The following is a 13,032-nucleotide window of genomic DNA, read 5'->3' as shown; positions in this document are numbered from 1 at the left end:
CACTCGTCCTTTTGGACTGTGGACCATGCAAGGCTACATTGATAAATGCCGCTTATTGTTTTCAGGCAGACTAGACCGATCAGACCAAACTCTTTACAAAATCGGATTTATAGGTTTATTTCTGATGGTCATGTAACTGAAAAAACATTTTGCAACTAAGAACCTGTTACGAACAGCTAAGAAATATAAGCTCTTCGATGTGATTTTTAATGACTGTTATATTGTTTTTAGCAAAAAAGAATATTCAAAATTGGTTATCAAAACAATTACGGCAGAGGAAGAAAAACAATGACATGGCTCTCTCTGTGTTAACCCTGAACTCTCTTTTTTAGTAGAATATAAATTTGAGCCCTAATCAGCTTTGTCAGATGACTATAGAGGATGCTTCAAAACGATTGTTGATCAACTTTTTAGTACAAATTTTATCAATGAAAACTATATGTAAAACTTGTCCTTTATGTTATAAGGATACAAATAGCAATAATATGCACCTTATTGTTAGCTGTTATTACCTTTTAGAAGACAGAAAAATTATGTTTAAACATATTTTAGAATTTCTTGATGTCAACGACTATTTATTGTTTGAAAATCAAGATCCAGAATTACAGTTTTTATTTCAATGTGTCAATGGTACAAGTTTTGAGAATATATCGTATACAAAATGGAAACATATTATGTTAATCGTTGCATTTATGATGTATAAAAACAGAGAGTTTTTTTGCAATAGATTGCCGTAGTCTATAAATGTCTATAGATATGTTCTGTTTCTGTTCTATTTTCACATGAGCTTATAATTTGATTATGTAATACTCTTCATTAATTTCGAGTAAATAAAGAATATCTTATCTTATGTAAAATTTAAGCTGCAAATAATAAAAACTTAAATTCATATTTCATACAGATTTACTTTTTAAATAGAAAATGTCTGAAGTAAATGACTTAAAAATTACGATAGCTTGAAGTATTGTCAGCTGATTTACTTATAACAATTTGATATACGGTTTCTTACCAATTCGCTATAAACCGTTAAAAGTGAAAGGAATCATGCCTACAACTTGCTGTAAACATGTTGGGAAAAATAAGATAAGGATTGCAAACACAAGCTCTCAATCTATACCATTTAAAAATGAAATAATATCATAAATCCCAATTATATCTAATACCCTTACTTTTATACACATTACAGTAATACATTTGTATTCATGTATCGATAATGTATTATGCTTTTAAGTGTATTGGCAGTTCGACAATGTGATAGTATAAGGCAAGCATATCTCTTTCATTTTATTATAGGTACAATTATTTCGAATATGAATTTCAACACAGAGTTCATACATGTACATATTAAAAAACTAAATACAAAAGTAAGGACGTAATTAGGGGTTTTTTTAGTGTAAAAAAGCACATTATTTGAATAAAACACACATAATACTGAACTTACTACAATCATTTAGGTCTAGTAAAAGATTTAATCATTTTATAACTATCACAATAAATCGAATATTTTAAAACTTTTTTTTTATACTACAATCAAATAGCGTTTAAAGTTTCCTCAAAATGTGTTTGTTTTCAGGGTAGATAAGAAATGTGTACAACTTAAGTTATAAATATTTTTTGGAGCATATATCTTAGTAATCATATAATAACACAAATCGGCAAGCCAAACAATGACTAAACTAAAAAAACAAATAAAGAAAAATGTACAGAATCGCTCTTTTGTGTCATTAACCAACCCGACAGGAAGTATTTAAATGTTTCAACGACTAATTAATAAAACACTTTAGATCTATTGATTTCATTTGGCAGATTAAAAAAGAAGATTTGCAAAATGTGTGTATCTGTTTGAACAATTTCCTCATGTAAAAGGACGTAAATGCTGAGTGGATACAACCACCAAAACAAAAATTGTTGTGATATTTAGTCCCGCTGAATTAAAAAAAAATTTCCTTCTCTCATTGTTAATGGTTGCTTCTTTTTGTTTCTTGTGTATCACAGTTGATTTTATAAACAGATGGATGATTTCTGCTCTTCCTTTTGTGATAATCATAGTCAAAGCTATTTTCAGATAAACATAATTTGGCGTATTAGTAAGGTAAAAACGACGATAATTTAAAAACAAATTATTGGACTTTCATTTATAACGTTTTTATAAGTAAAAATCAATTAAAACGACATCAGCTTTAATAGAAAAACGAACAATGTTTCAAAACAAAACTGCATGGACTACATTATGAAAAGTTGGTTTTCGTTTGCTATTGGGTTTTTATCTTTTTGAAATATACTTTTTGTCCTTTACTAGTATAATTCTAAACCGATTTTTAAATTTCGCATCTTTGACTGCTTAAAAACGGATGCAACTTTGTTTATTGCTCATGGAATGCACTCAAATCTTAACTTTACAGAAATAGTATGCTATTAAGCCATTGTATAAAGATAAGAAAAACATTCTCGAAAAACATAACCCCAAACAAAACGTACATTCTTAGTCGGCCTTCCTTGAATGAAATGAATTTCCATGCACATAATTTTTCATTTTTTAAGCAAAATTACAACCTTTTTTCAATTACCTTCACAGATTTTAAATACCAAGACACAACCAAAATTACGTAACTGTCAGAGTTTGGTACGTTTTGTCCCCTTTAGATACACTGAGTTCTTGGTAATGAGAAACGCCATCATTGGTATCACTCTGATTTTGAGGGCATTTACTTCTTTTTCTCCTATTTGAAAATCAACATTATAAATTACCATAAAAATTAAGTTGAAAAAGTTATTAAATATAAAGTACAATTTCTAAAACAAAAAACGAAATGATAAACATAATGTACAATGACATGTTTTGCAATATAAAAAGGCTGCATATAAGTGAAATAAAACATATTTTACCATAGCCTAATCAAAATGGCACCTATGACGAAAACGTTGATGGCAAGTGATATTGAGAAACCAACAATCCATGCCATGGAAGGTGGCACTGTCAGCTTTGGGTCAACTTTCTGTAGATTAGCTATGTCTTGAAAAAGAATTACAAATATGTAATTAAAGTTTTAATCGATATCGACTAAACTGTTGCATGAATGTCATACCTTCATAACATTTTTTGTCATCCATACAACCATACAAACAACTTCCATTGAATCTGTCACATGTTCGGTTTATACAGAATTCGCTGCATTGATATTGACAGTTCACTCCAAAAGACTGAACACATTCTGAAATTAGATGTCATTAGATTTATAATCGTTTCTCAAATAGATACAATGCAATTTTTATTTTTAAAAAAATGTAACTGTCTATGGTGTTTGAAAAATGTCGTTGATATATAAAAATCAAAGTACTGAAGAACTTGATTTTATCGATTATTATTTATTTTAGAATCAACGATATATTATTTTGCATGGCAAGTAGTTTCCTATATGTATTTGAATTATGCACTTTTTTTAAATAAGTGAATTATTCTCCTACAAGAATTTCGAATAAAACCCATATGAATCATGTTGTGTAATATTCAAAGAATTAATTCCATCAAACTACGTATCAGTAATCGATATTTCAAAGAAATAGTATAGATCCAAGCAATATTGAACTCTAGTCTCGTTCAACCAGACGCTCAGCTGTCTCCGTTAATCTACGATAAGCAAGAGAGACTCTGCTTGTCGGAGATTTACGGATGTATTGAACTCTGGCCTAGGAATACATACAATGAACGAATACAAAAAATATCTAAATTGGTCGTACCATTTAATATTTGACTATTTACAAGGTATTTATAAATAAGTTTCCTTGATAAAACAATGTTTTAGAATACATTACATCGAATTTATTGATTATTTTCAAGGACTAAATGTTATCAGCAGTGTTAGTTCGTGCTTCAGTCCAAACACTGTTTCACTTTCGGTTTGCCTGAGTAACAGCATAGGGGAGTTGATTTAAAATCAACTCCCCAAAGACCTTACTTCAAATCAATCGCTTAAATGTGAAAAATTTTAACAGCTATTATTTACTACGTAACTTATCTTTGTAGAACATTTACATTTCAACTAATATATAAAACATCAATGACTGTACATGTAGCCTAAAAAAAAATAACTGTGTCATGTAGTCAGCTACATTTAAAGACCATACATTATAGGTTGTCACCAACATATGTTAAACCATTATATAATTAAATTAAAACGTGCCCTGTTTCGTCTTATATGCAGTTTTCAATCAATTAAACTTCACCGACATAGAAACATACCAAAGATATTTTTATTCTTAAAATCTAACCGGGACAGAAAATAAACCGCCATAAAATTTGGGGAATTTGAAAAGAAACATCTTGGACCTGTCCATCCCGCCTTACAAGTACACAGTCCGTCTGTGTGTCGACATGTCTGACAGGTAAAGGGACAAAAATAGGTACAGTGTCTGCCGTAATACCTGACTATGCAAGCTGTAAGATGAGGCTATCTTAATTCAACTTAATTAATTCCTTTTTTTAATCAATGCAAAATGATTTGAAAATTGAAAAAACATGGCAAATCATGTTCATATCTTACATATGTTACAGCGTACTCCAGTATACCCGTCCTGACAACCATTAGAACACTCTCCACTGACATGATCACATGGTTCTTCTCTCATACAATGTCCACTACATATGCCTCTGCATCCCACTCCATAATATCCATGTGGACAATCTAAAAACATTTTTCTGTCAGTGAATGTAGTATACGTCAATATTTTTTATGTTATATTTTAATTTGTACAAATTGCAATGTATTAAATAGTGAGTAATACAAGAAGTAATTAGTATGGTAAAATTTAGGGATCTCATCAAGTACTCGAAAACTCGACTATCGCTCGGTAAAACCGACCATCGACTAAAATTTTCATTAGAATTTAAAAATATCATTTATTTTGTCTTAGGGTATACGTTTACTCAGAATGGAAAAAAAATCCACTGATGATAATGAAAAACCATCTATTGTGTGTTAAAGACCAATCTTGGTAGTGCTATTTTTCAGTTTAAAAAAAGTAGGTCAATGACCTACTTTTTGAGATAAAAGCCATTGAATATTTTTTGAAAATTTAAGAAAAGTCCCTAAAAATTTTACAGTATGATTGAAGTTTTCTTAATTGTGAAAATACTACAAATTGCTAAACTCTTTTAAAAATGAAATACAGTTTATGAATGGCAATGACACTAAACAGACACAAAGCATTAAGTTTTCATTCACAATTTTTATGAGTATTCCAGTCCGAATTTCCTCTATCAATTTTCAAATCCCTACCCTTTTTGATTCAATTTTACAAAAAAACTGAGTGATGATAATACTAAAGCATTTATAGCATTAAACTAGGTATATTGACCTTACTCTGCAGGCATAAAAGTTATATGAGGTCAATGATCAAAATTTTGAGATACGGTGTCTTTTATCGTTTTTAAGCATTTTTCAATATTTTTGTAGCGTGTGCCATTCGAATATCTAAACGAAAAAGTGAGATAAAACCAACAGAAAGTATGCAAAATTATGTTGACTAACAGATAAAATTTTAACTTTGAATATTACAGTACTACCAAAAATATTTCAGTGAAAAACAAAATTTGACAATTTTAGTTAGAATTTCCTCTGTTTTGCTAAAAGTCCAACTTTGTTTGAGCCTAATTCCATAATATAGTAAAATTATCGAATGGTTTGTCAATAATAATTCATTTCATGAATACTTTTAGTGTTTAAAACAAATTTTACTCATGACATTGAAGTTAATAATAATCCGGATTTGAGAACTCAAACCCTGAGTAAACAACGTCCTTAACGCGACAGTTTTTGTTCTACGAATGTTGATAACATTTTTTTTCTTTTATCGACATGTTTAATCCGTACATTACGCTTTTTTCCATCGATATCGCTTGTGGGGTTTTTTTTTTTGGAAGCGGCTAATAATTAATGTCTTTTGATTTACTTGGACAGACATATACCGTTACTTGAGAACAATTTGAGTTCCTTTCAAGTTATTAATAGAATTAGATGTTTGTATGATCAAAACTTGAATCATATCAACAATTATCTTAAGGCGTTTGTTTTTATAATCGTTAAACTTTGATTGTTGATTAAGCAATGACAATGACTAAGTACCGTCAAACAGGTCAAATTTGATATGCCTAAGATAATATGGAACTCAATTATAAGTAAGAGACAGGAGAAAAAAGGAAAAGCCGCGAATATTTAAATAAAATTAGTTCCAATTTATTTTAAATCAAAAACATTTAGTATATGTTATCATAAGTTTTTAAATGTTCTTTGATTTGAGATAAGATCAATGTGGAATAATATTATTTAATTTAAAAAAGACTTATAGTTTAAAATACGCTTAAATCATCGAGTAGTCGACTATCGCTTGACTAAGGCTTCCGATTAATCGAGTAAGCCAACCGAGTAAAATTGACATCCCTAGTAAAAATGTATACTTAAATAACTGTATAAATGCCTAGCAGACAATAACGTAAGCGGTCTTTAAAGCTATACATGCCGATTTTAAAGCTGTATTTAATATGTTGTAAACCCGACCAGATCCTTGTGAGTGTGATAATCTATCTTTCTGTAATTTATACAATTTTGATCAAAAGCATTTTGAGGTATTGAATATAATTTCCAATTAATCGATTCACTGACCGACTCGGTCCGTAAATGCCCCAGCTTTTAACAAATATTATCACCTGATGTCGTAAGCCTATTGATTATATAAACAAGAAGTCGACGCGAAAGGGCGGTACAATGTAACAGGCTAATGCATTCGTAGACAATAGAACGAAAATCTGAGACACTAATGTATTGAGTCGAGGGGCCCCAAAAAGTAGTAATATTGACAATCTGTTTTATATATTTTCTGATCAGGCAAGAATGTAAAAGATGGTCTATATGTTTATTGATACTTTTTGTTCTTTCGTTACGAAAGTTTTAAAGAAATATTTTTTTTAACGTATTTCATTTTTTTTTCTTTAAACAAACTTGCTGTCGTTCCTCTTCCCTCGACTACTTTTTTTCTCGGTCATGTGCAGATATAATATACTTGAATCGTTTTTAGATATTCATATGTACATTTTTTTATTTTTTCTTACATAAAATAACTGGAATATTCGATTAATACCAATGAATAACCTAGCACATTTATCACATTTGTTTAATAAAGAACATCACACTGACATACATGTAGTTTAGGCCGGATTTCCAACATATCAAAAACAACATTCAAAAGGCAAATATCGCTTTAACAAAAGACCTTTTAATTTCTTGCTAAACAGTATATCCCAACGACTTCCATCAATTAGGGTGATCTGTTGTGTGTTGTTATATTAAATATATGATTACTGTATACACGTCTAGCTTACAGGAACCTAAATATAAGTACCTTTGCTACAATAACTGTTGGTGTATCCAGGGTTACATCCCCTGTCACAATAACCAGTCTGTTTGTTACAGGGAGAATTATTCAGACAGTGGCCACTACAGTTGTTGAAACAGTCATATCCATAGGTCCTGTCGTCACATTCTGGAAAAACATACACAAATGAAGAAATAACTGAAGACATCAGCAACATTTACACGTAACAATAAAAAAAGAATTCTCTCGTTAATTACTATATATTAATTACTACATCCCGCTCTACTTGATTTTTGTTACCATTGTCGTGCACTAAACAGCAGGTTTTTTTATGTTTGCACTAATAATTAGCAGCTGGAATATAGAGTGTAAAAACAAAATTATCCACGTACGTGATAAAAGACGTGATACAGATAAAACAATATGCTGATAAATACAAGCAATGTATTTTTCGATGGCATCAGTCTTATTGCTAACCATTCTGTGCAGACTTTTGCATTATTCAAAATTGATAGTTTAATATTAAGTTTAATATTAAAATATATAGACCAATTATCCTTACGTTTTTTAACAAAATTTACGAAGGTATTTGAATTATTTCAAACAATTTTAAAAGCCTAGTATTTTATTAAATATTTCACATAAGGTAATAATCATGTTTGACCCATACTATTATAATACATGCATGCGATTAAACGTTTTTGAGACTGCCTTCCTTAAGTATATCTTTGTTTCTTTTATATTAGTGTTTGTAAAAACAAAATGTAACCTTGTAGCAGTTCATTACTTGATTTTATACTAACAATGATATTGAAACGTGATAACTATATACCTTTATCTATATATTTATAGTTACCTTTATCACAAAAAGATCCTGTCCATCCAACATCACATCCTCTGTCACACTGACCAGTCACGTGATTACAGACAAAACTGTCTCTACAATGCTCTGTACATTGTTGGCTGCAGTTGTTACCGTACCATCTATCTCTACATGTTTCTAACAAAACAATATATGAGAGCTGTACGTGGCCGTTCAAATTTTTGTGTTGACAAAGTCTTTAAAAATCAACTAATCTCCACGCATATGACTGATTTAAAATCTGTCGACGGCATCTAATAAAAACATCTATTCTTTTTAAAATTTGATTATTATCCTTTTAAACTATAATGAACTTCTAAAAGTTCGACAATCAAGAATATTAATAATTTGAATTTGAAAGTATGTTAATGAAGGACTATTTGAATTTGAATTAACTTAAAAAAAATTAAAACGATATAATAACTCATTTTTGGCAAAAATCGTAGGTCAGTTTTTGAAATATAAAGTTTGGAAACAAATAATAAACCAACAATGTAAATACTCATAATTAAAAAGTCTTACTTGTATAACATGTAGTTCCTATCCATCCAGGTTGACATGCATAACAAGTCCCCTTCTGTATGTGACACACGTTGTCCTTACAGTTTGTTGGGCAAGGTGTGTCACACTTAACGCCATACACTCCAGATTTGTTACAACCTTTTACCATAAGAAAATAACACTGATTGTAATCAAAATTAATTAAGATTAGTTTTCTTTAACTACATTATACAGTTTCATACAGTTTAATAATTCCAGTTTCTTATGTCTTCCTGTTTTGATATTTCATTAAAAAAAGATTGTGTTTAAAACGGGACGTCGACTACTTTTTAAGTAACAATGGTAACAATTTTAATGTCTTCTTTCATTAGAAATGGCTATTGACGCAAATGCGGGGAAGGAAGTATTACTGTAAAAATTGACATACTCGAACAACATTTTAGAACACTCCTACCATGCACAAGTACTTCACAAAGCTCGGTAAAAACATAACGAGTTTCATAGTCTTCTGGGTAGACATTTCCATCCAGTCGTTCATTGTAAAAGATGACGTAGCGTCCGTACTCTGTACACAAGGATGTAAAATTCAGGGGCGGTAACTGGGGTCCGTCCTTGTAACAAAGAATGGAATCTTTTATTTCGTTGTTTGATACATACAGGGAAAATCCGGCGAATCGACTCCGCTGTCGGTATTCTAGAAATAAAGTTTATATTTGCACAATAGAAAATCACAAAACATTACCTTATTGAAAGCAAATTATATATTTCATTAGTTTTATAACCATGACCAATGTAAGAATTTTGTTGAGTTTTAGTCTACTATATTATATATTATATTATATATTATATAAAAAAAAATATCTTTAACGGATTGTTGGAGTGAACTATTTTGTTTTAGTTGTAAACTTGTCATGTTTAAACAATTAATGTATTGAGAAGTTAGTCAAAACAGTGCCTCATAAACAATTTCATTTATAAATTTTTTTGAACGTCCCAAAGCGTTCCCTGTGTCTCCATCCATGTACAGTTCTTAAAAAATGACCAAAAGGGAAAAGTAACCCATATTTTATTATTATCTTTTCAACAAATTGATATACATGTATGCCCAGTTCCTTTGTGTTAGACCAAGCGATGAGCGTTCATTAGATGTATATGGCGATAAATCTCCGCCTACCAGATTTCAGTTTAACGCATAACTTAGGTAATCTCTTCTGACAATCACACATTTTCCGCTAACAAACTGCATTTTTTAAAGAATTTATGGTGAAACGTGTCACACCTTAAAGTAAGGTATTGCATGACAAATTCATTTACTAAGGCTATGGCAGTCAAGCGCAGTCCCGAATTATATCACAACAAATATATTGTACGCGTTATTTTTCTAGTTATTTATTAATTCCTGAGAGCATTTTTTCAGGATCGTGCGAACTCCAATTATTTACCGGGCTCGTAGATAGCCAGCTGCGAATTTGACTACAAACGTACGTTTGAATAATGTATGCATTCAGGTAACTTGGATTGGCCAACGGGAAATGAGAAAGGAAGAGAGTATCACTTGTACTGAGAAAAAAATAGCGAAATATCCATCTTCCGCATGTTAGATTATCCATTAAAGGGGATATAATGTCTATAAAAAAAAGACTTCGTTTTAGAACAACAGTTCGTATTTGTTAAAAAAAACTTTCACCTAATATGAACTGTACTGGCACTGTACCAGTTATCGGCTAAAATTTAACGTTTTCTTTTCGTAATTCCTTATTTCTTGATTAAACTTGACATACTTTAAAAAGTGAAATCCTTATTTATCAATCTGTTAGTTTATATCATTGTTTAGAACCCAAAACATCTTTTTTGTGCTTTTAAGCACGCCCCGAATATGCCGAGTTTTTACGATTTACTGTACCAGTTATCGGCTTCGTGATAATAACATAGTAAAAATCCGTGTTCATGTTGATTTTATACTCTGCTAAATGTAGTTTGAACTATGCCCCTTGTGAGGTCAGATTAAAGACTAGTATTCGGGGTCATGATACATTATAAACAAAACTCGTAAAATAATTCGTTTATTATGATACAGTAATACACCAAATCGTATACTATTCAATACATAAATGTGCAATCAGGCGTTCAATTGCGCTACGATTCTCTCGGAAATTCGTGAATTCCTTTTGTTTATACATGTTAAATGTATTGATTTTATATGTCAAATCAAGGAAGGGATATAATAACGTATCACAAAGAGGTAATATTCTATTTTTAACTTATTACGTCACTTCCCCCACTGCTGAAAGTGCAAAGATGTAAAATCAGCGGTAAACAATGATCGTTTAGGCTCATGTATAAAACATATTCAAGAAAGTTTTCAAGCAAACTTACTTTTCTTTATTCGAAAAAGACGACTGAATTAAAAAAACCTTGGATTGTCGCGTGCTATAAACCCAAACTCTCAGTTTAGCCGATAACTGGTCTTAGCCGATAACTGGTTGTATTGTATAATTAATTCGCAAAAATTCAAAGACACTGCAATGTACCAATGCATCAATCAGTTATATTGTGTCATATGTGTACATATGTTGTGAAAATTAAACAGTCAATTAAAAAAAGAAACCTTAAAAAGTTATTTACCGTAACTGTCGTAGGTTTTAAACAGGATGTCAATGCTATAAATGTTGTGAATTCCACCAAGATCCACCTTCCACCACATCTTCTTGTAACGAGAGTAACGTCCAATTACTCCAGTCCTCATACACGTTGATGGATTTCTATCGACGGCATTGCTTGCGCTATATAACGTACTAACACTAGGGTATATCGGTGATTGGGTAGCGGGTTTATTATAAGATAAATCATCTGTAATTTAATGTATATACAGAAACAGTTTTAGATTTCCAGAAAATCGATAACAAAATTTACGTACGTAATAAATTTTTGATGGTACATAAACTTATTTGTCTACCCACATTGATAACGGAATCTATTATCTACTCCAATATGCGAACTTGTTGGTGTAATATAACAAAACAGAATCACACAAACAACTTGTGAATACTATGATACTGAACATATGCTGCTGCCGGAGGGAAATAGCTAAACATGTTTAAAAGCAAGATTATTCATGAAAAGATTTATAGGAAACACAGTGACATAACGGTTTACAGATAAATTAATATAAAATATTAATTCCCTTACACTATCCACGCCTATATGTCATGCGATGTTTAGAACATTTAATACATCAGACATACCTAACAGAAGAGTTCAATAATAAACGTCCATTTTTCTAATTGTTCTAATAAACAACTACAGATTGTAAATATATATATATATATATATATATATATATATATATATATATATATATATATATATATATATATATATATATACATATATATATATATATATATATATATATATATATATATATATATATATATATATATATATATGTTGTGTCTATAGATGTCAATATTTTTTGTTTACAATTCGAAGCTCTATAATTAAGCTGACTATAAATCAACCCAAAGAAATTGAACCCTTTGTAAGTAATTGCCATTTTGAAAATCAAACTAACATAATTGATACCATTTACAAAAGTAATCGTTATATAAGTTTCTTTTTGGTAAGGTTTGTATTAATAGAAATACATTGAAATACTTATGAATTTGTAATTGTTTACAAATATAAAGTTACATACCATGTGCGAGTATAACAGGTAACCCTGCAATATATATAAGTAAGCAAGTGTTGTAGTCCATATTCAAAAAATCAATAAAACAAGGTTTGGTTACTCTATGTATAATGTAGAAGGAAGATATAAATGTATTTTTATACATAAATATGGAGGACCAAACATTAAAACATGGACGATATCTTTTAAGTTTACTTTAAACACTATTTAAAAAGCTCATGAACGCATTGTTTTTCATAAACGAATGTCCATTTATAGCAAATTAGTGAATAAATTCATATTTCACTATCACAATCAGTATATCTTTAATTGTAGAATGTGTGTCTGATTAAAAATTTGTTTCAAAGAACTTCCTTTTTTAAAAAAAACCTGTTAATGTCAGTTAATGTTTAAAGAAATGAGGTTGAGAGTAAAACTCCAACATGAAAAGAAAACGTGTTAAAAGGTTAAAAGAAATGCATAAAACGGTTCGTGGTTTGTTTATATAATGATTAGGTGTGTTTTGTATATTTAAAGTGGTAATCAGGGTTTTAACAAAGATCATTAATCCCAATCACAATGTGTTATGATTATAATTTTGATATATCTATAATTATAGTACTGTTCAACA

The 13,032-nt window shown here is 30.0% G+C and overlaps 1 protein-coding gene across 1 annotated transcript; it reads right to left on the bottom strand.

Annotated features, from left to right (window-relative positions):
* Positions 1–2,378: 2,378 nt before the first annotated feature.
* LOC128171922 (multiple epidermal growth factor-like domains protein 10) lies at positions 2,379–11,552 on the bottom strand. The gene is made up of 8 exons (XM_052837705.1): positions 11,357–11,552; positions 9,186–9,425; positions 8,753–8,890; positions 8,225–8,368; positions 7,396–7,536; positions 3,087–3,212; positions 2,887–3,013; positions 2,379–2,720 (listed from the first exon to the last, which is right to left on the bottom strand). The coding sequence occupies exons 1-8, from the start codon at positions 11,475–11,477 to the stop codon at positions 2,603–2,605; spliced, it is 1,155 nt and encodes a 384-aa protein (XP_052693665.1). The 5' UTR covers positions 11,478–11,552; the 3' UTR covers positions 2,379–2,602.
* Positions 11,553–13,032: the final 1,480 nt, after the last annotated feature.

The sequence above is a fragment of the Crassostrea angulata genome, chromosome 2 (genome assembly GCF_025612915.1).
Source record: "Crassostrea angulata isolate pt1a10 chromosome 2, ASM2561291v2, whole genome shotgun sequence".
NCBI lineage: Eukaryota > Metazoa > Mollusca > Bivalvia > Ostreida > Ostreidae > Magallana > Magallana angulata.
The sequence above is the reverse complement of the archived record's forward strand: the minus strand, read 5'-3'. Positions and strand labels throughout refer to the sequence as shown.